A 23,615-nucleotide genomic window follows, 5' to 3' on the forward strand; every position below is an offset into this window, starting at 1 on the left:
CCCAAGGCCACGTGGGGGCCGGCCCAGCCCTGCCAGGGGCCTGCGGCGGGCCAGACTGTAGCACCCGGCCATACAGCCAAGCCCCGCCCTCAGGGGGGTCCGCCCCCACGGGTCCGCCCTCACGGGCCCGCCCCCACGGGGCCCGCCCCCAGGGCCCTGAAGAAGCCCCGGAGGGGGTGGGTGGGGCACAGCTAGATCAGCTGAGTGCCCGTCGGTCACAGGACTGCGAGCAGAGCGGCTCCGTCTGGTTTCCTGGAGAGGACAGCAGCATGAGCGGCGGATTCAGCTCCTGGCAGGCCGGTGGAGGGCCCAGCGGGCAGAGGGTGGAGGAGGGGGCCTTGAGAGCGGGGGCCCAGGGCCTGGAGAACGTGGAGGGGCCTCGGGTGGTGTCTGTGAGTCCCGTGTTCAGCTGGAGCTTGGAGCAGGAGCGGGAGACCCTCATGGCCTGGAAGGAGTGCGTGGGGCGCGAGCTGGACCGTGTGATGGCTTTCTGGACCCAGTTCTCGCACGACAAGGAGCACGGGTACGAGCCCGCGACGTGGTGGGGGGAGGCGGCCCACCCTCCCAGGCTGACGCTCTCCCCCACAGGGGCTTCTTCTCATGTCTCGGCCGCACCGGGCAAGTGTATGACGACATCAAGTACGTGTGGCTGCAGGGCCGCCAGGTAAGAACTGGAATGGTGCCGGCCTGGGTGGCAGCCGGACCCCGAACTGGCTCCAGACCTTAGCCTACTCCGTCCCCAGGTGTGGACGTACTGTCGCCTGTACCGCACACTCGAGCGCTTCCATCACCCAGAGCTCCTGGAGGCGGCGAGAGCAGGTGAGGCCACAGAGGGCCGGGCGGCGGGGAGGTGGGTATGCGCGGTGCCCAGCAAGGCCTCTGTCCACCTCCAGGCGGCGAGTTCCTGATGCGCTGCGCGCGGGTGGCATTCCCTGGAAGGAAGTGCGCGTTCACGCTCACCCGCACTGGCCAGCCCATCAAGGTCCAGAGAACCATCTTCAGCGAGTGTTTCTACACGGTGGCCATGAACGAGCTGTGGCGGGCCACTGGGGAGACTCGCTACCAGGTGTGACCCCGCTGGGCTGCCATCTTGGTGGCCGCGTCCCTTCCTGGGAGCCTTCTTATCTTCTAGCTGCCCTGGGACCGAGGGAGTGAGTGTGTGGGGGAGGCTTCTCCGTCCTCCAGGGCCTCTTTGTTCCTCCGGGACCCACCCACTACCTAGCCAGGGGCCCAGGGGCAGAGGCAAAGTGCTGTGCCAGCACTTTTTGTGCAGCTGGAGGGGCCCCAACTGTGGCCCAGAGCTGGGTGCTGGGAGCCCAGGACTTGGCTGCTTGGGGTGGCCCAGTGGGTGGGGGGACAAGGCACTCCCGTGGGCCCAGCCTCAGCCAGGGCTGCCCCCGGCCCACCCGCCTCCTTCTACAGGGTGAGGCGACGTCCATGATGGAGCAGATCGTGCACTGGGTGCGGGAGGACCCAGCGGACCTGGGCCGGCCCCAGCTTCCAGGCACCCCGGCCGCAGAGTCCATGGCTGTGCCCATGATGGTGCTCTGGCTGGTGCTGCAGCTCGGGGAGGCAGATGAGGAACTGGCGGACCAGTATGCGGAGCTGGGGGACTGGTGTGCTGCCAGGGTGCTGCAGCACGTCCAGGTGGGGGCACGAAGTGGGCCCCGCTCTAGGCACCCACAGGGCAGCCCCCGACCCTCCCCCACTGCACCTCCTCTGCCCACCCCCAACCCTACCCCAAGCTGCGACCTTGCGGCCTCTATTACGGTGCAGACAGGGAACAGGTGGACGGGGATGAGGGGGTGGGCAACGGACTAGAAAAGTGGGGGCCCTCAGGAAGGGCAGGGAGCCTGGCTGCTGGGCTCCCCCAGTGTCAGTTCCCCTCTGGGGCTTTGGAAGCGGGTGTCCCGCCAAAGCCTGGTGCTGCGGCAGGGGGAGGGGCCTGTCAGCCGCGCAGCTGACAGCAGCCCCGTGCTCGGCTGCAGAGGGATGGCCAAGCCGTGCTGGAGACCGTGTCGGAGGATGGCCAGGAGCTTCCGGGCTGCTTGGGGAGGCAGCAGAACCCAGGTGAGGGCAAGGCGTGCGGAGCAGGCTATGGGCAGCCGCCCTCTGCCACCCCTTCCACCTGCTCCAGCAGCAGGGGCATCAGCGGGAGCTGCCCTTACCTCCCCGCCACCCCCACCCCGCAGGCCATGCGCTGGAGGCTGGCTGGTTTCTGCTGGAGTATGCCCGGCGGAAAGGTGATGCTGCACTGCGAGCCCGCGTCATCGAGAAGTTCCTGTGGTTGCCCTTCTGCTCCGGCTGGGACTCTGAGCACGGGGGCCTCTTCTACTTCCAGGATGCGGATGGCCTCTGCCCCACTCAGGTGGGTGGCACGCCCCGGCCTTGGGCACGAGCCTGCAGGAAGGCGGTTGGCCACAAGAGGGCGCGCATGAGCCATTGCTCTGGCCCCAGCGGGCTGCTTGGGCTGAGCGGGCTGGGATACTCGCTGACCAGCTGCCTGTGCCCGCAGCTCGAGTGGGCCATGAAGCTGTGGTGGCCGCACAACGAGGCCATGGTTGCCTTTCTCATGGGCTACAGTGACAGCGGGGACCCTGCCTTGCTGCACTGCTTCTACCAAGTGGCTGAGTACACATTCCGACGGGTGAGTGTGGACCCAGAGGCAGAGCATACACCCCAAACTGGCTGGCGGGGTGAGGGGCCTAGACTGGGGCGTGTCCTATGCTCTTTACCCACTTCTGACCCTCAAGAATTCCCAAAGTGGGGCAGGAGTGATAGTACAGGGGGTAGGGTGTTTGCCTTGCACACGGCCGACCCGGGTTCGATTCCCAACATCCCATATGGTCCCCCGAGCACCACCAGGAGTGATTCCTAAGTGCAGAGCCAGGAGTAACCCCTGTGCATTGCCGGGTGTGACCCAAAAGCAAAAAAAAAACAAACAAAAAACAAAAACAAAGACAACAACAAGGGTTCAATCCCCGGGATCCCATACTGCCAGGAGTAACCCCTCAGTATCGCCAGGTATGACCCAAAAGAGCCCCCCCTCCGAAAAAGAAATCTCAAAGTTTGTCACCAACAGGTGACACGTATGCACTAACCCATCAATCACACCGACACGAAAAACAAAGATTCAAGCATCCAAGAAAAAGCTGCAGGGAAAAACGGTTAAAGTTTTTATCTGGCTGTGTAAGATCAAGGTGGGAAAACCAAGGGGAGACATAAACAGTCACTAGAAAGAGAATGCTCCGGCCCCCACGTAGAAGAAAGGATACACCCACTCAGAAGTTAGGCGTTTTGTTCTGGGGCTGCTCTTGGTGGTGCTGGAGAATGAGGGGCTTTTGACACAACATGGCCAGTTCAATCTCCTGTGCCTCCAGAACCCCCAGCAGCATCGGTAGTGAGCCAGAACACTGCTGCCAGGGATGTCCCCCAAATCAAAAATTAAAAACAAATTACATGCTCCAGTCACGTGGAGAGCTGGGGACAGGAGGGAATGTATCTTCTAGGACAGGTTGGACCTGGGAAGGCTGGAAGTGGAAGGCCCCCCTCCCCCGCCAAGGGACAAACTTGTGAGCTGAGGCCCCACCACCACTGCCAGGAGTAACCTCTGAGCATTGCCCGGCTGTGACCCAAAAAGTCCAAACAAAAGACAAAGCAATCACAGCTGATGGGGCAGTGCCCTGCGCCCTTGGTTTCACTGAGATACATCCACTGAGATACATCGGGTACAACTTGTAGCGACATCGCAAGCTGCGTAAAATCTCCCTCAACAAACTTGCCATTTACCCCTGAAGATAAGAGCGGCCTCTCATTCCTAGCTTCCGAGGGCTCCTCTCGGGGTTCCAGGGCCCCTGCCCCCAACGGGTCATGCAGTAGCCACTGCGAGAAGGGCAAGGGGCAGCGGGGCCCGAGTCTTGGGGCTGCCACGGTGCCCTTCTTGTTCCAGTTCCGCGATCCTGAGTTCGGGGAGTGGTTTGGCTACTTGACCCAGGAGGGGAAAGTCGCCCTCACCATCAAGGGGGGTCCCTATAAAGGTGAGTGGGGGACGGCACGCCGCCGCCCGGACCCGCGGCCTCGGAGCGGCCCCGCCACTGTGCGCGTCTCCGCAGGCTGCTTCCACGTCCCGCGGAGCCTGGTCATGTGCGAGGAGATGCTGGACGCCCTGCTGAAGCGCCTGGGCCCGGCGCCGGTGCGCAGCGCCGTGGTGGCGCCCTACCCCGGCCCCTCCCGCGCGGTCGCGGAATAAAGCCGAGCCTGATCACCGCGTGTGCGCGTGTCTGTGGGGCGCCGGGGACTCGGGGCGCGGGCGCGCCCATTGGCCTACCGGGATGGGGAGGCGGGTGCAGCTGGCCCGCGCTTCCGGCCGCTGACGGCCAGGCGCGCGCCGCCTCTTCCGTCGTTCCCCCGCCGGCGAGGCCGGACCCCGCTCCCGGTGCAGCCCCAGCGCCTGGCCTCGCGGCGCTCGCCGGTGGCAGGGAGCCGCCCGCACCGCCGCCGCAATGAATATCCGCAACGCGAGGGTGAGGGGCGGGCGGGGGCCGCGGGCGCGCTTGGGGGGCGGGCTCGGGGCCGCGTGCGCATGCTCCCGCTCCGGGGTGGCCGCCGGCCCGCGTGGAGACGGGCTCCCCGGGGGCGTGATGGCTGGGTGCACCCGCAGCAAGCGGTGTCCCCGCATCCGCGCCGTGCGCCCACCCGGCCCCGGGCCGAGACGCGCGCGCGGGTGCCGGTGGCCAGGTCGGCGCGGGGCCGCAGCACGCGCCCAGCCTGACCGCCCCGTGCTGCTGGCCACAGCCCGAGGACCTGATGAACATGCAGCACTGCAACCTGCTGTGTCTGCCCGAGAACTACCAGATGAAGTACTACTTCTACCACGGCCTCTCCTGGCCCCAGGTGGGGCCCCTAACCGCACGGGGCGCCGGGGGTGGGGGTGGGGGTGGGACGGGGGGCCGGGGCCCTTGGCCGCTGACCACCTCTGCCTCCCCAGCTCTCCTACATCGCCGAGGATGAGAACGGCAAGATCGTGGGCTACGTGCTGGCCAAAATGTGAGTCACGGAGCCTCGGGTGGGGGTGGGGGGTTCGGGAGCCACACCCGACGCGGCCTGCTGGGGATCCAATCCAAGCCAGAGCATGTGCTCCGGCCCTTGGTGCTGGGGACCGAGCATGCTGGCCTGTCTTGAGTGTCTTCCGTGGCGGGACCCCAGGCGCCCCTGGCCCAGGTCAGTTAGAGGTTGACAGAAGAGTAGGGTCGCAGGTGGAGCGGGGCCCTCTGGGAGGCCGAATGTGGGCCAGGACAGGACCTACTCAAGGTGGCTCTGAGGGAGGGGACACAGCACTTGGGACAAGACCCGGCACCAGACTGCGGAGGGGGCCCCAAGGAGCCGGAAACGGGGCTGGGCAGTGCCAGGGCCAGCTCGTCCCTCCTAGCTGATGGGGTGGCACATTCACAAACTGGCCCGCACGTGCCCATGTCCCCAACTGCCCCTGCTGTCCCTGGTGCTCCAGCAGTGCATGCACAACCCCCAACCCAGCCCTCTGTGGCACTGCCCTCAGGGCTGTGGCATGGAATCCTGAGCCCTCCGCCTGGCCACCCACACTGTTACTTTGTATTCTATGGACTCTGCCTGTGTTTCTTGGCTTGTGGCGTGGTTTGGGTGCCACACTCAGCAGTACTTAGGGCTTACTCCTGGCCCCGTGCTCACTCCGGCAGGCTCGGGGGTGCTGGGGCAAACACCTTACCCACTCTACTGTTGCTCCAGCCCCTTCGCAGGGGCTTTTGAGGGTCGCGTCTCCCCAGCCCTTGCAGTCAATCTTTTCTTCTGGCTCTAGGGAAGAGGACCCGGATGACGTGCCTCACGGACACATCACCTCCCTGGTATGCAGCGCCCAGCCTGGTCAGCAGCGACACTGGGCTGGGGGCAGCCCTTCAAGTCCCTCCTTGCCTGCCCTCTCCCCTCCCAGGCCGTGAAGCGTTCCCACCGGCGCCTTGGCCTGGCCCAGAAGCTGATGGACCAGGCCTCACGGGCCATGATAGAGAACTTCAACGCCAAATATGTGTCTCTGCACGTCAGGAAGAGGTGGAGGCCGGGTCCAAGGGGGGAGCTGCTACCCTGAAGGGGGTCCTGGGGTGTGCCTTGCCTTTTGGAGAAACTCCAGGAAGTGGGCTGGGTGGGGACGAGGGTCTAGGAGGAGGGCGAGACCCGCCTGCATCTGTCAGCTCAGCGCTGCCTTATTTCTCTGCAGCAACCGGGCCGCCCTGCACCTCTATTCCAACACCCTCAATTTCCAGTAAGTAGTTCTAGATCCTTCTGGTGGAGGAGGCGTGGCTCTAGGCCGCAGAGTGCAAGCGCAGCCACTGTCCTGGAGGTGCAGTCTGGGTGGGGGCATGCCGAAGGGCTCACAAGCTTTCCGCGAAGGTTCTGGAGAGAGATGGGGCCCAGACATGAGCAGAAGCTGGGCAGCAGGACTGAGAGTGAATGGGTACGTTAGGCACACCTCAGGGAGGCTGATCGGAAGGGCGCATCGCTGCTTGCCGGAAGGAGGTGGGGGGGCTGTGCATGCGCCTGGCAGGGAGCTGTTGTGCCCAGGAGGTAGCAGGAGCCGGGTTGGAGCCCGCTTTGCATGTGAGGACCCCAGTTCCATTCTCTGCTGGGCATTCTCCCCCAGCACCACCAAGCCATGAGTAGCCCTTGAGGTGTGGCTCTCAAACGGTCTGAAGAAAGACAGAAGCCCCTACGGGTGCAGTGCTCTGGGCCCTGCTGAGCGGGGAAGGGGGAGGGAAGAAAAGCGGCTCCCACTGGGCTTTCCGAGAGGCACCTGTGACGCAGCCTCACCAAGCCTCAGCTGGGACCAAGTCCAGCGCCCCTTCTGGTGGCCAGGCTGGCAGTGTGTTCGGGACCAGAAGCAGGACGGGGAGGGAAGGGGCGTTTGGCTGGACTCGGGGAAGGCCACTTAGGGACTGGCATGGCGGTGGGCACTGCTGGTTGCTGGGGAGCAGGGGCCACGCAAGATCTCTCCAAGGGCCCCGCCAGGGGGACATGCCCCCCTGCCACATGAGCAGATGGCGCCTGTGTTTGGGCTTCTCCCTTCTCAGCACCCCCTGCCCGCAGGATCAGCGAGGTGGAGCCTAAGTACTACGCCGATGGGGAAGATGCGTATGCCATGAAGCGGGACCTCACTCAGATGGCTGATGAGGTGAGGGGCAGGTGGGGGGCTTGCTTGCTCCCTGATGCACAACTGAGCCTAGGGGATGGGCTGGGGGTGCGAGAGCTCAGCTAAGACAAAGTACAATTTAAAAAAAGAGAAAGTTTTAGGGGCCACAGTGATAGCTGACAATTTTTAATTCATTTTATTTGTTTTTGGGTCACACCCATCAATGTCCAGGGGTTCCTTCTGGCTCTGCACTGAGGAATCCTTCCTGGCAGTGCTCGGGAGACCACCCAGGGTGCCGGGGATCTAACCCGGGTCAGCCGCGTGCAGGGCAAACGCTCTCCTTGGTGCACTGTCCTCCTGGCCCCTCTAGTCAAAGTGGGATTCTGCGGGGCCCAGACGTTGAGAGGGTTTGCAACTCCGCATGGAGAAGGAAATGAGCACCAGGGCCAGGATGCAGCTCTGTCCAGCTGGGGGGTGAAGTAGGGGCGGGCGTGGGGACGTCTTAGCACGCCCTTCTCCCTGGCAGCTAAGGCGGCACCTGGAGCTGAAGGAGAAGGGCAGGCATGTGATGCTGAGCTCCATTGAGAACAAGGTGGAAGGCAAGGCCATCTTGCTTCCGGGCGCTGGAGAGGCCTCTCGTGAGGAAAAGGGCCTGACTGCAGAGGAGATCGGGGGTGACAGCAAAGACCTCAGCGAGGTCAGCGAGACCACAGAGAGCACGGATGTCAAGGATAGCTCAGAGGCCTCCGACTTGGCCTCCTAGAGCCGCCTCACCCAGCGCCCACTGCACCCCTTTCTGTCCTCGCCCCTCATCCTGGTCCCCTCCTGCCTTGCCCCAGGAGCTTTCCAATAAACGCCATTCAGTGGTGGGAGTTCGTGTATACTGAGCACTTGGGGGCCTCCCAGCCCCAGAGGAAGGGAAGCCAGGTCAGCTGTGGGGGTGGCTGTCACTCACTGGGCTTTGTGCTGACAGACACCCTCTCTGGGTAATGGTCCTAGCCAGCAGGCTCGACCGATTCTCACCCACCATAGTGTCTGCACACTCTTTTGGGCCATCTGCGGCAGTGCACAAGACTTACTCCTGGCGAAGTTCAGGGGTCACGTGGGGTATCGGGATTGAATCTGTGCCTGCTCTGCAGTGTCACCCCTGGTGCAGGTAGGTGCTTCTTAAACGTTCATTTGAAAATAATGAGCAGGCTTTATTTGTTGCACAGGTTTGGCTTTACAGATCGCAGAGCCCAGGGAGTCCCTCAGTTCCCCATTAGTAAATAAAGCTGTCCTTAAAAAAATTTAATGTTGTTTTGGCTTTCAGGGTACACGCAGCCGTGCTCAGGGTGCTCCGTGTGGTGTGGGGATCGAACACGGGCCTCCTGCACAAGAAGCCTGGGCCCGTTCAGCCCTTTCTGTGCCCTGCATTTGTTTCAGTCGAGCCATATACTGGTGATTGTTGTTAACTACAGCCCGGGGTTTACTATTTCCCTCTTCGTGCTGACAGATGCAAAGTGACATCGCGGTTTCCTGCAGACTGCAGATCCCCCCAAGAAAGTGGCTCCTGTCACCTTCCCCTGGCTCCCTGCTCCCCACGCCTCCCGGGGGAGTGCAGTAACCCCATACCGCCGCTTGTGGGGGGGGGCGGGGAAGCGCGGTTGGCTGGCAGTACCTACCACGTGACCTGCCCGCGGGCGGGGCCCAGCAGCGGATGAGGGCGCGCCTGCGCGAATCCGGCCGGCGAGCTGGCCCGTGTTTTGATTGGCTCAGGTCGGGTAAGGGGTTGGGCCGGGAGCGTCGCCCCGCCCTCCGCCTGTAGCGTCAGCCTCTTCCGGTTCGGAACGGCTGACTTCGTTCCCAGGCTCTGATTGGCCTGACGCGTGTGGTGGGCGGGTGCGTGTGCGCAGCGCCTCGGCCGCTCCCGGGCGCCAGTGGAAAGGAAGCCGCGGCAGCTCCTGCGGCTGTCCGCCCCGTGCCCTACGTGCCCCGGGCTCCAGGGGCGCTGTTGGCGCTCGGTGGCCGGGTTTCCTGGGCGGAGGTGCGGTGGCGGCAGGGCGGGGAGCGGGCCCCGCACTTCCCCGCCTCCGCGCCAACCGCTCCTTTAAGAGCTGCCGCTGGAAAGCCGAGAGTGGGGGCGTGGGCAGCCTCGCTCTGGAGCCCCCGATCTTAAGCGTCGGGAAGGGGCCTCGCTGCCCCCAGTTCATGGTCCCACCCGTTGCTTTGACACGGACTTGCGTCCCAGCTGCGCCCCGCAGCAGCGGCCCTTCCCGGGTTCGGCGCCGTCTCGCACACTCTGCGTGCAGCTTCTCCCGCTTTTGCAGTCCGAGGGGGCTCTCGGGGGTTAGAGGGCCCGGAGCCGCAGGGGCAGGCTTTCTGGAGTCAGACGAAAGTTATGCCGTGGGGGCTTTAGGGGGTTCTTTTAGGCCTTGCCAAAGGGTAGGGGCGAGATGCGTCGGGGTGAGCCCCTGACTTGGGAACAGGCTGCGGGGGGGGGGAGGGGGCTCCCTCGCCATTCTGGAGGCCTGGGCGGTGTGCCACAGCTCGGACTGGCTGCTGAGAAGTCAGGCCTGGCCCGTGGGAGCCCCGGAGGCTCCCAGACCTTCAGCCCAGGCCCCCTCATGGCTTTTTACCAAAGGACCTTGGGGGTGGGGGTGGGGGCGCAGGGGCCGGAAGCTGAGGGGATATGGTCTGTTATCTCTGAGCAAGAGAAGTGCTCAAGAGTTGAAAGGCAGGAAGTGCGTGCTGAGCCTCCCGCTCCAGGGCTGTAGGTTACGTGGGCCCAACTCTGCCAGGGCCTGGCCCAGCCACACCCCTCCCCCCCAACATACACGGGCGCCTACGCCTTGTAGCACCCCGGCCCATGCCCACAGGCCTGCCTCTAGTGGTAAACCTTGCGTCCCTATCTGGATCACACGGCTTTCCTTCACTGTACTGAAGGCAGCTGTCACCTGTCACCTGTCACCCGTCTTTCCCATTTCCCGAGAAAAGCTGCTGCCCTCCCGCTTGGAGTCGGGGAGGAGGCGGCTCAAGGCTGCCCCCCCTCTGCCCCGCCACCGATCTCGGGTGCACAACGGAGCAGGTGCAGGCTGCAAGCAAGGGGGGGGGGGCAAGAGTTCCGGCTGCAGGAAGTGGTAAGGGCTTATGGGGAAATGGGGAGATCTGTCCCTCCCATAGGGCCCCGCCGTAAGGGGAACCAGCAGCCCTCCCCGCCCCCAGAGGCCTGGCCAAAACATGGGCTGAGGTTCTGGTCTCTGGTGTTAACTGTCCCCTCTTATCTCGGGGCTTGTCTGGGGAAGTCCAGGCCCAATCTGGAGGGCGCGGACCCAGATGTTCTGGCGTCACTGGCCACTCATCTCTGGCTAACAGCCAGACTTGAAGGGGGCTGCCTGGCATGGAAGAGTCACAGCCCTTCCCTCCAGGGCAGGGGGTGCCAGCTTGCTGAGCACCGTGGGGCAGCCCCGCCTTGGGCGTGAGAGGCAGCTCAGGTGTGTACCCCATGCCCAGCGCGAGGGGGCGGTAAGACCCAACACAGGGGACCCCCCAACCGTGCAGCTGAGGCCGCCCCGGCAGCTCCGCCCCGGCCTGGGATCCTCGCTGGGGGCGGGGCGGGGCGGGGCGGGGCCGGGTGCAAGCGGCGGCGCCCAGGGACTGGGCGTCCGACTGGCTGTGGGCCGCGTGGGAGCAGCGGGGCTCGACGGCAGGGCCGTCTGGCCACCATGGCCGCGCACGGAAAGCTGCGTCGGGAGCGGGGGCCTCAGGCTGAGTATGAGACGCAAATCAAAGGTGAGGGGGTGCCGGGGAAGCTCGGAGGCCTGGGGGAAGCCAGATAGGCCCCTCGGCTAGCCCACAGCTCACCTTCTCGGGTGCCCCTTCCAGCCTCCCTGCCTCCCTGGGCTCACGCGATGCCATCAGATGGGACTGCCGGGAGGTGGGTGGGGTGAGGGAGCCCGAAGCCCTCTATGGAGGGACCGTGATGGCTTCCCCAAACCTCCAGCAGACCCGAGTCCAGTCGTTTCGCGTCCCCTGCACTCTCTGGACAACCCTGAGTCCCCTTTGCCACCTTCTCGCTCCACTTCTGGGGCTTTAGCATCAGCACTCAGTGGGCACCTACAGGCACTGTCCTCAGGATGTGGGAACTGGACAGGAGGTAAAGGGGTCACAGGCTTCCCAGGACTTTCAGATATGGGCCCTCTCTGACCAGTGCCGGGACCTTTGACACTCTTGTCCCACCCCAGATGCAGTCAGTGTCCTCAACCAGTGACTGGGTCAGTTCCCTAGGTCTTGCCTTTGTCACTTGTCACATGAAGCTAGCGACCTCCTTCTTTCCCCACAATGGCCCCGAGGCTAAAGGACTTTAGCTGTGACTCCTGCTGCTGCCGCCAGCCAGTAGGTTTATGGGCACGGAAAGACAGGGTGGGAGCATCTTTACACCGGTCCTTGCCTGCAGGCTGCAGCCATAGGACAGTGGCCTGCAGCTGACCCGGTTCTGCCCTGGGCATCCCCTAGGGTCCCCAAAGCCTACCAGGAGTGATCCCTGAGCACGACCAGGTGTGGCCCCCGAAACAAAACAAAACAAAAGCTGTTCCTTGCCTGTACTGGAGTTTAGCTTGTATTCTCTCCCCTGCCCCACCCCAGGAAACATCACACGATGCTAGAAAACAGGACTGTGCCCTTGACACCCCCATTCTGAAAGGTCAGCACGGTGGTGGTTTGGAGGCCATGTTCTCTTCTGTGTCAGCAGAAGCCGGCTGCAGCCTTGGACTCTGGCCTCCTCACAGGAAGTGCTGGGGGCCGTCCTAGCTCTGCTTTCAAGGGGCGTATTGCGGCAGTGCCTTCCGCCCTGCCCGCAGGTCCCGGAGCACCAGAATGAATCCCCTGACCCCACACAGCTGCCAGGTCTAGTGGGGCAGACAAAGGAAGCCAGTCATGGCATGACTCCTTTCGGCTGGTGGGGAAGAGGGGAGCAAGAGGGACGCACTGAGTCTAGGTGAGGTCAGGGAAGAGATTTGTGTGTGTGCCTCTGGGCTCTAGGCAATTCCCAACTGTCCATTCCACATGTGCAGGACCGTCCCTTGGGGGGTATGCTTCACGGCAGCTTTCATGGGGAATGGACTTCTTTTGTCTTTTGTTTTGGGTCACACACACAGGTGTTACTCCTGGCTCTACACTCAGGTCCTGGTGGTGCTCCAGAGACCGTATAGGATGCTGGGGATTGAACCCGCGTCATTTGCATGCAAGGCACGTGCCCTTCCTGCTGTGCTCTCTCCATCCCCAATGGCATTGACTGTGGTTCACAGCACTTTGCCCCGATTTGGATCGGGGACATAGCTTCATGGTGCGTTACTGCCTTGCCACACTGTGGCCCTGGATTAGAGTCCCAGCACTACACCGTCCCCTGAGCGCTGCCGGGTGTAACCCCCAAACAACAGTGAACCCTTTCACTGGACTTGCCCCACTGGAGTCTGTGTGGTGCCACCCTACCTGGCCTCATGCGGGCTAAGGAGACTCTTGGCATCGTGGACTCTCGCTCTGTGGCTTCACTGCCACACTCTGCTCCCATCAGCACAGCCTGAGCTCAGGAACACAGGGCTAGGGGCCTGGATTCGAGACATCCAGGGGCTGAGTGAGGAGAGCTTGTTGTCCGAAAGCAGATGGGAAGAGGTGGGGGTGCCGGGCAGGCAGGCCCCACAGCCCCTAGGAAGATGGCTCCTTGTTGCCCGCTACCCCCCAGCTCGGTGGGCACAGCGGCTCACTCGCCTCCTTTGCCACTGCATCATTGGGTCTGACACCAAGCAGGCAGCATTCCAAAGACCAGTCCTGTCCTCCCTGGGCACAGGCAGGCCACAGGAGCCAAGGCAGTGCCTCATTAACTGGGGCCCACAGCGCCTGCGGACACTGGGGGCAGTGATGGGTTTTCAGCGGGTGGTTGGGTTGCTCAAGCACATCATCCCGGCCCGTTGCTTTGGGCCCATGTGAGGAAAGCAGTGTTGCCCAATCAAACCCGTTTCTGATAAGGTGTCCAAAGCTCGGGTGTGGCTCTCTGCTGGAAGGTGCCAGTGGGGGTGACTGGGGACTGGGTGTGTGAGAGGGAGGCCAGCTCTTGCTGCGGCTCCAGCCAGTGTGGTGCTGCTTGTCCCCAGGCACCGAGGCCAGGGACCTGGCCTTGCCCATAGCACAGCTTGGTGGGAGCAGCCGGCGGCCTGGTCCCTGGCAGTGGTGCCTCTCTGCCTGCCCCGGGAACTTGCCCTGCCCAGCCTCCTGGCCCAAGAGGCAGGAAGTGGCAGGGGAAGCAAGTTGGGGGCTTTCCAGGAAGCAGGGCTCTATGCCCCCTGCCCCCGGCATCAGCCTCGCCCCAGAATGCTCTGCCGTTCCTCTTCTACCGCTTGGGCCTGACTGGTTCCCTTCAGCATCAGCTCCACAGGGCCAGTTCTGAGCCCCACCTGCTGGGGTGGCGGCCCTGCCCACCTTTTGCCATGCCCCTGCAGAGATGCGCTCCCAGCTGAGCGAGCAGCTGCGCTGCCTGGAGGTGCAGGGGGAGCTGCGGCGGGAACTGCTGCAGGAGCTGGCCGAGTTCATGCGGCGGCGTGCCGACGTGGAGCTCGAGTACTCCCGGGGCCTGGAGCGCCTGGCTGAGCGCTTCTCCAGCCGCAGTGGCCGCCTGGGCAGCAGCAGTCGGGAGCACCAGAGCTTCCGGTAGGTAGCAAGCAGCTGGTCGGGCGCTGGGCCGCGTGACCACCCACCTCCCCGTACTGAAAGCCCCTGTGTCCAGGAAGGAACCGTTGCTCCTGTCGCCGTTGCACTGCTGGGCCGTGCTATTGCAGCAGACGCGAGAGCAGAGCCGTGAGAGTGCGGCCCTGAGTGAGGTGCTGGCTGGGCCCCTGACTCAGCGCCTGAGTCACATCGCGGAGGACATGGGCCGCATCGTCCGGAAGGTGAAGCCTCAGGACCCAGGGCCCCGGCGTGGGCAGGAGTGGGGAGTGGGGAGGGGGCGGGCTGAAGCTCTCTCCTCCCTCCACAGAGCAAGGATCTGGAGCAGCAGCTACAGGAGGAACTCCTGGAGGTGGTGTCGGAGCTGCAGACGGTGAGAGGGGCATGCTGGGGTAACCGTTCCAGTGCGTGTGGAGGGGCATGAGTGAGTGTACAGGGGGGAGCACCAGCACCGTCCCCTTGCCTGGCTCTGGGCTCAGTCTTCCTACTGTGGCCGGAACCTTCAACACATCACCAGCCTGGGGCCTCCCTGCAGGCCAAGAAGACGTACCACGCGTATCACACCGAGAGCCTGAATGCTGAGGCCAAGCTCCGCGAAGCCGAACGGCAGGAGGAGAAGCGGGCAGGCCGGACCGTGGCCACCGCCACCACTGAGGCAGGGCCTCTCCGAAAGGGCTCTGTCAAGAAGGGCGGGCGGCTGGTGGAGAAGGTGATGTGAACTGTCCGTCTCATCCTGTCAGTGCCTCCTATCCTCCTGGGTGTTTGTCCTCCACCCCCGCCTCACAGAACGAGGGGCCCTTTCTGAGGAGCCAGACGGGTGCTGTGCTAGGAGAGCTTTGAGGGGGCCTTGCAGAGAGAGCGCCATTCTTGGGGTGCCAAGTCTGTGCCCCGAGGGGACCCTCAGGAGGCAGGGGGAGGTGGTGCGTTCTGTCGAGGCTGAGCTAGTGACCCCGTGCACTTGTATGGTGGGTGCAGCGTCAGGCCAAGTTCTTGGAACACAAGCTCAAGTGCACGAAGGCGCGGAACGAATACCTGCTGAGCCTGGCGAGCGTCAACGCTGCTGTCAGCAACTACTACTTGTGTGACGCCATGGACCTCATGGATGTGAGTGCCGGCCGGGAGGGCGGGCACTAGGCCCGGGGCCTGCCCGAGCCCTGTCTTTGCCTCCTTGCAGTGCTGCGACACGGGCTTCCACTTGGCCCTGGGCCAGGCGCTGAGGAGCTACGTGGCTGCTGAGAGCCGCACACAGGCCTCCCAGATGCAGGGTCTGGGCAGCTTGGAAGAGGCCGTGGAGGCCCTGGACCCACCAGGCGACAGGGCCAAGGTGCTGGAGGTGCACGCGGGGGCCTTCTGCCTTCCACCACGCTTCGATTACCACCCCCATGAGGGGGACGAGGTGAGGGTCACTCCCAGCCCTGCATGGCCCAGCCCATCCGCTCTGCCTGACTGGTTGGCATATGCTGGCCGTGTTGTCACAGAGGAGAAACAACTGCTGGCGACGAGAATCTTCCACAGCTCTGTCAGCAAACACTCCCCCTGCACAGGCAAATGCAGCCCAAACGATGCCAGTGTGGGGTGTGGGGAGGGGGGCTCTGTGTTTTGGGGAGTACGGAGTGGGGGGCCCCAACCAGTGAAAGGATCGCCTGGGTCCCCCTCCTGGCCCCTGGGCTGTGTTTGCTTGGTGTTTCGATTTGGATTTGGAGGCCACGCCCAGCAGTGCTCAGAGGTTACTTCACAGTAATTCTCTTTCTTTTATTTGCTTTTTGGGTCACACCCGGTGATGCTCAGGGGTTACTCCTGGCTCTGCACTCAGGAACTACCCCTGGTGGTGCTCGGGGGACCATATGGGATGCTGGAATTTGAACTCAGATTGGCCGCGTGCAAGGCAAACACCCTACCCACTGTGCTATCACCCCAGCCCCACTTCACAGTAATTTTTAGCGCAATACTTCAGCCTCACTCCCTGCGGCTCTCAGGTGACCATGTCTTACTAGGGCTGGAACTTGGGGTCCCACACGCAGAGCCTGCACCGTCGCTGCGCCACCTTTCCCTTTACAAGGGTGTATCGTGCAGAGATGGACGGCACAGACTCGCGGCTACTTAGTAACTGCAACACCCAGGCATTCGCTCCCCACTCCCCGTCTCCTGGTTGCTTCTTCTGGTGCTTTCCAGTCCTCGGCGAGCAGCCTGCTGTGGGCTGTTGGAGAGCACCGGGGCCCAGCGCTATTGCCGCCTCTGGGGCTACCCCTCTCGCCCAGCTGTCCGAAGTGCCAGCAGATTTCCCTCATATCCCAGGAGCCCTGTGTCTCAGTTCTTGGTGTGCTGAGATCTTTGTGTCTTCATGTGCCTGAAAATGTTCATTCCAGCTTTGCAACCGATCGGCACTTGTGCTAGAATCACATTGACCCTCGAATTGCTCTCGCCCTTTTGAATATCTGAGGCGCCACTGCAGGCTTGCCAGCCTTGGGTATTGCAGGTGACAAGTCCATTGTGAACTGGACACTTTCTCCCTGAAGCTGTTAAGGTAGTTTTGCCCTCTTCCCCTTGTTGTGTTTATAGTGACATGCCAAGCTGGAGCGCTAGCACAGCGGCATGGCATTCGCCTTGCATGCAGCCAACCCGTGTTCGATTCCTCTGCCCCTCTTGGAGAGCCCGGCAAGCTACCTAGAGCATCCCGCCCGTACGACAGAGCCTGGCAAGCTACCCGTGGTGTATTCGATATGCCAAAAACAGTAACAATAAGTCTCACAATGAGAGACGTTACTGGTGCCCGCTCGAGCAAATCGATGACAGTCACAGTGACAGTGACATACCTGCCTTGGCAATCCTTTTCCTTCACAGTGCTGGGCAGCCAGGGGACCCTGTCAGTATGCAGAGTTGTAGAGTCTGAGGCTTGTAGGATGCTGTTTTGTGTGTTTTTGTTTTGGGGCCACACCCTACAGTGCTCAGGAATTACTCCTGGCTTTGCACTCAGGAATTACTATTGGCAGTGCTCAGGGGACCATAAGTGATGCTGGGGATTGAGCCACGTTGGCTGCATGCAAGGCAAGTGCTTTACTTGCTGTTATTTCTCCAACCCTCCCTGTCACCTGCCTTTTTAGTAAAGCACAATATTTTTTATTGAACAAAATATACTTTGAAAGACTTGATGGGGGAGAAAGAGAGTAAGTCCGTGTTCAAAGGAGCACACAGGATTTTCCAGAGTGAAGCAAGCAAGCCAGCAAGATACGTACGTGTCCAGGGAAGAACACGGGTTTGGAGAGCGAGCCAAGGCTTGTCTGAGTCTTTGGATGAGTTTCCCCCCTGATTTTCTTTTTTTCTCACTTTTAAGAATTCTTGGGCTGGAGAGATAGCTCCGAGGGCTGAAGGATGTACAGGCGGCCTAGGTCGGATCCTCAGCACTGCCAGGAGAAGCCCTGAGCACGGTGCCAGGCGTAGCCTCTGAGCCTTGCTGGGTCTGACTCCAAAAGAGAATACTTCAAGTGCATGTTGGCCCTCAGAGGTTCTTCTCAGAGTTTCACAGCTTCTCTCTTTCCTGTTTCCCATCTCTGTACCTCTTCTTGTTGGTTGTGGGAATCACAGTACTCGGGAAGTGCTACACAGGCCCCAGAGTTGGAGCTATCTCCATGCCTTGCTTGCTAGCTCGAGACCCCAGCTCTTTCTCTCTGTGCTTCTGGAGAATTCACATTCTTTCAAGCATTCTTCCAACCCTAGTTGAATTTTACAAACCTTTCATATTTTATGCTTCTTGGAGTTCTGTTTATTCGTCACATTTTTATTTAAAATAACTCTTGTGGGGGCCTGGGGAGATAGTACAGCAGGTAAGGCTTTTGCCCTGAACACAGATGACCTGAGTTTGATCCCCTGTACTTCATTTAGTTCCTCATAAAATAGCCCTTCGGGGGGTCAGATAAATGGCTGAATTCTTCATATACAGATTCCCAGCATGGCCCCCTGAACACTGTACTGACCGAGCATAGGCTGGAAATGAGTAGCCCTGCTAGTGGGCCCCAAACCAGTTAATTCCCTCAAACCCAACCCAAGGGGCTGGATTCATAGGACAGTGGGTAGGCCGCTTGCATTGCACGCTGTTGACTCAGGTTTGGTCCCCAGCATCCCAGAGCCTGAGCCTGCTGGGAGTGATCCCTGAGTGAAGAGCTAGGAGTAAGCCCTGAGCATCATCGGGTGTGGCCTTACCCCCCCAAAGAAACCCCAAGCAAACAACCTCAGCCCAAAAGTAAATAACGTGACCCTTTGGAGCTGCTGCATAGTCTGCGTGCAGGAATTTAGAGTTTGATCCCTGGAACCTAAAGCTTTGCCAAGAGTGACCCCTGAGGGCTGGGGCAATAGCACAGCGGGTAGGGCGTTTGCCTTGCACCCGGCCGACCCGGGTTCGAATCCCAGCATCCCATATGGTCCCCTGAGCACCGCCAGGGGTAATTCCTGAGTGCAAAGCCAGGAGTAACCCCTGTGCATCGCCAGGCGTGACCCAAAAAAAGCAAAAAAGAAAAAAGAGTGACCCCTGAGCACTGTGAGGTGTGGCCCCCAAACAACAACAACAAAGATAATAGCCTTTTGGTGCCATTGGAGATGCAGTTCCGGCTGCAATGTCCTTTTTGCTTTGCCTCTGCAGGCCTGGCTCAGTGTCACTTGAGGCGCTGTTGCTCCTCCCCTGCCCCCCGGCTGGCACTAGGACTTAGCTTAGCCCCTTGAGGACTCCCCAAAGGAGTGAGGGGGCAGCGTCAGCAAGGGGAGGAGGGTCAGCTAGTTTGGATGATGGCTTCCTGGAGGGGACCCGCTGGGAGGCTGTGGCATGCTATGTCCCCAGCCGAGCAGCTGGTGGCGCCTCTGCCGCACCTCAGAAGAAGGTGCCGCGTCCCCACCCTGTGATTCTGCCGCCTGGCTTCCCTTTGCTTTCTGGGCTCCTGGGGTGTGGCTTTTAGGGGGATCTGCCAGCTCAGCCCTCCCTGGGGCTTACTAGCCTTTGTTGTGGCCACGGCTGTAGACAACAGATGGGGCGGGCCGTTTCGCTGCTTGCCAGCCTTGTTGGGGTCCTCAGACCTGCCCAGATCCTGGCAGTCACCGCGGCCCCTCCCTCACCCTGCTCTGTCTTTTGATGGAGCCTCTGATGACCCCGGGAGTGCCAGGGTCTGATCTAGCCTCACTCCCTGCCCTGGGTTATGTTCTGGGGCCCACACTCAGCTGCTGGTTGCTGACCCCCCACAGGTGGCTGAGATCCAGGTAGATGTGGAGCTGCGGGAGGAGATTCTGCCCAGGGCCCAGAATATTCAGAGCCGCCTGGACCGCCAGACCATCGAGACGGAGGAGGTGGGAGGCTGCCTGGGCTGTGGTCAGGGCACCGACGGTCTCTAGCTTGCCCTCTGACTGGGCTGCCCTGCCCTCCCCAGGTGAACAAGACCCTGAAGGCCACCCGGCAGGCCTTGCTGGAGGTGGTGGCCCCAGACGATGGGGACACACTTGATTCCCTCCAGGCCTGTCCCTCTACCGAGTCCCTCAAACCGACCAGTTCAGAGCCAGGTGCCCGGCAGGCCAGCCGGCGGCGGGGCCAGCAGCAGGACACGGAGACCTTCTACCTGACGGTGGGGCCCGGGGGACCGGGAGGGCAGGCCAGTGCGCCGATGCAGGGCTGAGCGTCGCTGCTGTGGGCCCACAGAAGCTGCAGCAGTACCTGAGCGGGAGGAGCATCCTCGCCAAGCTGCAGGCCAAGCATGAGCAGCTACAGGCCGCCATTCAGCGAGGTGGGCCTGGCTCTGCCCCGTGCCTCCTGGGTCCCACTAGGATGGAGCCCCTGCCTTGAGCGCTCTCACTTTCTCTCTGCAGGTGACAAGGCGGAGCAGGAGGCGACTTCGTGAGTCCTTGCTAAGCCTCATTCTAGATGGCTCTGAAGGGGCCCAGCTCACCTCTGTGCTTTCCTTCGTGTGGCCTCAGTTTCCCCTGTGCCAACACTAACTCCTAGCTCTGGGGCCCTCCTAGCAGGGGTGGGTGGGGTAGGGATTTGCTTCATATAGTTCCCGTTCCAGGCTGCACTACACGCAGAAAAGATTCCTGAAAAGCCGCCACCCCCGCCCCAGCTCCCAGTATAACCAGAAACTCTTTGGGGGAGACATGGAGAAGTTTATCCAGGTACTTGCTAGCTTCATGCTGTCACTGAGTGCAGGCCTGGGCAACAGGTGATGGGGAAGGAAGGGGACAGAAAACATGCCATTGTGCGCAATGCCGCCACTTGAATGGACCATTGCAATGACCCAGTGGCAGCGAGACTCGTTCATGGTTCGTGAGCAGGCACAACTGTATTTTCACTGGTCAGCCATGACCAGTTAGTGACTTAAAGCAACCCCTAATGGCCTGGGAAGAGTGGGTGCTGAGGCTGCCCGACATAGCCACAGCCAGGCCTCGAATGGAATGCCAGAATGGAGCACAGTGCATATGCTGCCCGAGCCCATGTGCTGCTTGTGCCCACATGCCCGAGCACATGTGGTGCCTGAGCACATGTGTCACCCGCATCTCCCTTCTTGAGATGTGTACTTTCATGCTTTTGTGTCTAATGCTAGGATTTGTGTAGGGGCTCTCTCTGTCCCTGAAGCCTATGTTCTCTCTTGAGTGCATTTCTCTCTCTCTCTCTCTCTCTCTCTCTCTCTCTCTCTCTCTCTCCCCTTCCACACCTTAAAAATCCTCCAAATAAAATCTATTTATTCACTGTTAAAAAAAAACAAAATAGGGGCTGGAGCGATAGCACAGCGGGTAAGGTGTTTGCCTTGCATGCAGCCAACCCGGGTTCGAATCCCAGCATCCCATATGGTCCCCTGAGCACGGCCAGTGGTAATTCCTGAGTGCAGAGCCAGGAGTAACCCCTGTGCATCGCCAGTTGTGATCCAAAAAGCAAAAACAAAAAAACCCAAAAAAAAACCAAAAAAAATAGGATGGAGCACAGTGGGAGAGCATCGGCTTTGGTGGAGAGAAGGGCATCCTTAACCCCCAAAACCCCAGGCCCGAGAGCACATGCATCCATGGGGACCAACCGCCTTGTGTGTTTGCAGAGCTCGGGCCAGCCCGTGCCCCTGGTGGTGGAGAGCTGCATCCGCTTCATCAACCTCCACGGTGAGTGGCCCCTCTGCTGGCTGGGCAGCGTGCCGGGTGGGGCTGGGTGGGGCCAGGTGTGACTCGGTTCATGGCTCTCGGTTCTCCCCAGGCCTGCAGCACGAGGGTATCTTTCGGGTATCGGGTGCCCAGCCCCGGGTCTCTGAGCTGCGTGAAGCCTTCGAGAGAGGTGGGTGGCGGGGGAGCGTGTGGCATGGCGGGGTGCATGGACAGCGGGGGGGGGGCTGACCGTCCTGGTCTGGGGGGCACTCAGGGGAGGACCCGCTGGTGGAGGGCCGCACGTCATACGATCTGGACTCGGTGGCCGGGACGCTGAAACTCTACTTCCGGAGCCTGGAGACCCCGCTCTTTTCCCCGGAGCTCTTCACGGAGTTGCTGGCTTCTGCGGGTGAGGCTGGGTTTGGGGGTGGGGGTGAGAGTGGGGGGCTGGGGAGCCCCATTCCACAGGTGCTGTGGCTCACATGCTTCCCCTGGTGGCGCAGAGCTGGAGGCCTCAGCGGAGCGTGTGGAGCGCGTGTGCTGCCTGCTGGGCCGGCTGCCCAGCGCCGTGCTGGTGGTCCTGCGCTACCTCTTCAGCTTCCTTAACCAGTGAGTGCCCCCGGGGGAGGCAGGCGACAGCAGGGTGCTGGGGACATGGGCTGGGGAGATCCTTGAGTGTGACCTTGTGTGTCCCAGTCTGACCCAGTACAGCGATGAGAACATGATGGACCCCTACAACTTGGCCGTGTGCTTTGGGCCCACGTTACTGCCCGTGCCGGCAGGCCAGGACCCGGTGGCTTTGCAGGGCCGTGTGAACCAGCTGGTGCAGACCCTCATCCTCCAGCCCGCGCGGGTCTTCCCAGCCCCTGCCCTGCTGCCAGGGCCTGTCTATGAGAAGTGCATGGCACCCCCTGCTAGTTGCCTGGGGTAGGTGCTGGGCTACTGTGTGAGGTGGGGTGGAGGTGGGGCCTGCCACCGCTCCTCATCCTGGTGCTGCCTGCTCCTCAGGGACTCTGCGCTGGAGACCCTGGCAGGGGACAGCGAGCTGGAGCTGGAAGCTGGAGCTGCATCCCAGGAGCACGGTGAGTGGGTAGATAGGAACATTTCCACCCTCAGCCTTTCCCCAGCCTGGATGCCCATTCAGTCCCTTCCGGGCCTTCCTCTCTGCAGACGTGGAGGGCGTCGTGGAGGCAGTGGCCTGCTTTGCCTACACGGGTCGCACGGCCCAGGAGCTGTCCTTTCAGCGTGGCGATGTCCTGCGGCTATACCACCGCGCCTCGGATGACTGGTGGCGGGGCGAGCACTCAGGCACTCGGGGCCTCATTCCGCACAAGTACATCACGCTGCCTGCTGGGTGCGTGAACCCTCCTCTGCCTCTCACCCCACATATCCATGGCCAGGTTCTGTGGGTGCGGAAACTGCACCTTCACTGAAACTGCCTTCCCCCCACCCCCCAGGGTGGAGAGGCAAGAAGCCGGGCTGCAGGGTACAGGGGAGCTGCTGGCCAGCCCAGACGGCGCCCTGGCCATGGAATCTACCCATCGGTGAGCTCAGAGACTGCACTGCCTCCCTGCTGGCCGCCTCCACCCAGGGGGCTGGGGGCGGAGGGGAGCATGGCCGGGCTGGGGGTGCTGCCTATTGACCCGGGCTACTGTGTGTGCTGTGCAGGCCAGAGCCATGCACCCCACCGGAAGCTGGAGGCTCTTCTAGGCCCAGGTGGCAGAGTTTGGCGCCCCTCTCTCCTGAACGCTACACTGAGATAGACAAGGTGAGAGCTGGCAGTGCCACCCTCCTTACCCAAGCTTGGCTCTCGAGTGGCAAGTGGCAGGTGGGGTCCAGGCTGTCGGCGGAGGGGCTCGGGGGCTCTGAGGCCCACATCTTGAGCCAGCCACACTGGCAGGTGGCAGCTTCGTGGGGGCTGTCTGGGCCAGATGGGAGAGAGGCTGGAGGGGAGCGGGGAGTGGATATGGCCCCAGCAGGGGGTGCCCCCTGGGAGAGCTAGCTCCCTGCTCTGGGACAGTGGGAGCCCGAGGGGAAAGAGCAGTAGAGCACGGTGTCCCCAAGCAAGCCGGGGCCAGGCCTGGGCGGAGCTGGGGGGTTGGGGTGAGCTGGCCGCCAAGGAAGGCGGGGTGCAGGCGGACGGGAGCAGGAGTCCTGAGAGGGGCTGTGAGGTCCAGCAGAGAGGCCAAGGAGCCGGGGGGCGGTGAGGAGAGGGAGGTGTTCCGGTGGGCCTAGCCCGTGCTGGGTGGGAAAGCCTCTCCCCAGACATCCCTCTCTCTGCTCCCTGCCAGGCCGTGGCCCAGACCATGGGCTCCGTGTTCAAGGAGCTCTTGGGGAAGACCGCCCGCCAGGGTCTTGGGCCCAGCGATGCTCCTGGCACCGGGCCCCGCAGCCCAAAGCTTCCGGTGTGTACCCGACAGATGAAGACCACAGGCTTTTCTCGGGGTGTGGAGTTGCACCCCCAAGGCCTGGACCCCACACTGAAGCCACACTGAGGCCCCTTTGTTGCTCTGACACCCTGTCTGCTGTGCAGGGCCAACCCTGCGGAGGCTCCAGGGGCTGGTGGCTGTGGGCTGGGCCTTCATAAAGACCCATGATTTTGCCCCATGCTGGCTCTCTGTCTTGGGGGGCTGGGCACTCAGCAGAGATGGGGGCTTGGTGGGCTGGA

The 23,615-nt window shown here is 62.1% G+C and overlaps 3 protein-coding genes across 4 annotated transcripts; all 3 read left to right on the forward strand.

The window, feature by feature from the left end:
• The first annotated feature begins 253 nt into the window (after nt 1–253).
• Nucleotides 254–4,258, forward strand: RENBP (renin binding protein). 2 transcript variants are annotated; one of them, XM_004606600.2, is made up of 10 exons: nt 254–523; nt 589–664; nt 744–819; nt 894–1,066; nt 1,423–1,647; nt 1,989–2,070; nt 2,193–2,368; nt 2,516–2,647; nt 3,950–4,037; nt 4,113–4,258. In XM_004606600.2, the coding sequence occupies exons 1-10, from the start codon at nt 270–272 to the stop codon at nt 4,247–4,249; spliced, it is 1,419 nt and encodes a 472-aa protein (XP_004606657.1). In that variant the 5' UTR covers nt 254–269; the 3' UTR covers nt 4,250–4,258. The 2 variants fall into 2 exon arrangements, with proteins under 2 accessions (XP_004606657.1, XP_054978964.1); XM_055122989.1 differs by having other exon boundaries at nt 3,950–4,258.
• A 102-nt stretch (nt 4,259–4,360) lies between these two features.
• NAA10 (N-alpha-acetyltransferase 10, NatA catalytic subunit) lies at nt 4,361–8,025 on the forward strand. Its single transcript, XM_004606502.2, has 8 exons — nt 4,361–4,523; nt 4,795–4,893; nt 4,988–5,046; nt 5,831–5,876; nt 5,963–6,078; nt 6,245–6,289; nt 7,111–7,195; nt 7,680–8,025. Exons 1-8 carry the CDS (start codon nt 4,503–4,505, stop codon nt 7,914–7,916), a joined length of 708 nt encoding a protein of 235 aa, XP_004606559.2. The 5' UTR covers nt 4,361–4,502; the 3' UTR covers nt 7,917–8,025.
• A 2,747-nt stretch (nt 8,026–10,772) lies between these two features.
• Nucleotides 10,773–23,532, forward strand: ARHGAP4 (Rho GTPase activating protein 4). Its single transcript, XM_004606601.2, has 22 exons — nt 10,773–10,924; nt 13,627–13,834; nt 13,911–14,073; nt 14,160–14,222; nt 14,385–14,558; nt 14,825–14,953; nt 15,024–15,245; nt 19,076–19,177; nt 19,258–19,449; nt 19,524–19,608; nt 19,691–19,718; nt 19,891–19,993; nt 20,908–20,968; nt 21,060–21,137; nt 21,222–21,356; nt 21,451–21,556; nt 21,644–21,874; nt 21,956–22,029; nt 22,118–22,301; nt 22,405–22,491; nt 22,616–22,715; nt 23,239–23,532. Exons 1-22 carry the CDS (start codon nt 10,858–10,860, stop codon nt 23,440–23,442), a joined length of 2,796 nt encoding a protein of 931 aa, XP_004606658.1. The 5' UTR covers nt 10,773–10,857; the 3' UTR covers nt 23,443–23,532.
• The last annotated feature ends 83 nt before the right edge of the window (nt 23,533–23,615 follow it).

This window comes from Sorex araneus, chromosome X, assembly GCF_027595985.1.
Source record: "Sorex araneus isolate mSorAra2 chromosome X, mSorAra2.pri, whole genome shotgun sequence".
Taxonomy (NCBI): domain Eukaryota; kingdom Metazoa; phylum Chordata; class Mammalia; order Eulipotyphla; family Soricidae; genus Sorex; species Sorex araneus.

Bases quoted from the DNA above. Each gene is read 5' to 3' on its own strand.
- RENBP (XM_055122989.1), top strand. From the start codon at position 270: ATGAGCGGCGGATTCAGCTCCTGGCAGGCCGGTGGAGGGCCCAGCGGG. The intron at 1,067-1,422 runs GTGTGACCCCGC...CTCCTTCTACAG, and splicing joins CTGGGGAGACTCGCTACCAG to GGTGAGGCGACGTCCATGAT. The intron at 2,071-2,192 runs GTGAGGGCAAGG...CCCACCCCGCAG, and splicing joins GGGGAGGCAGCAGAACCCAG to GCCATGCGCTGGAGGCTGGC.
- ARHGAP4 (XM_004606601.2), top strand. From the start codon at position 10,858: ATGGCCGCGCACGGAAAGCTGCGTCGGGAGCGGGGGCCTCAGGCTGAG. The intron at 14,954-15,023 runs GTGAGTGCCGGC...GCCTCCTTGCAG, and splicing joins ACGCCATGGACCTCATGGAT to TGCTGCGACACGGGCTTCCA. The intron at 21,138-21,221 runs GTGGGTGGCGGG...GGGGGCACTCAG, and splicing joins GCGTGAAGCCTTCGAGAGAG to GGGAGGACCCGCTGGTGGAG.
- NAA10 (XM_004606502.2), top strand. From the start codon at position 4,503: ATGAATATCCGCAACGCGAGG. The intron at 5,877-5,962 runs GTATGCAGCGCC...CTCCCCTCCCAG, and splicing joins ACGGACACATCACCTCCCTG to GCCGTGAAGCGTTCCCACCG. The intron at 7,196-7,679 runs GTGAGGGGCAGG...TCTCCCTGGCAG, and splicing joins TCACTCAGATGGCTGATGAG to CTAAGGCGGCACCTGGAGCT.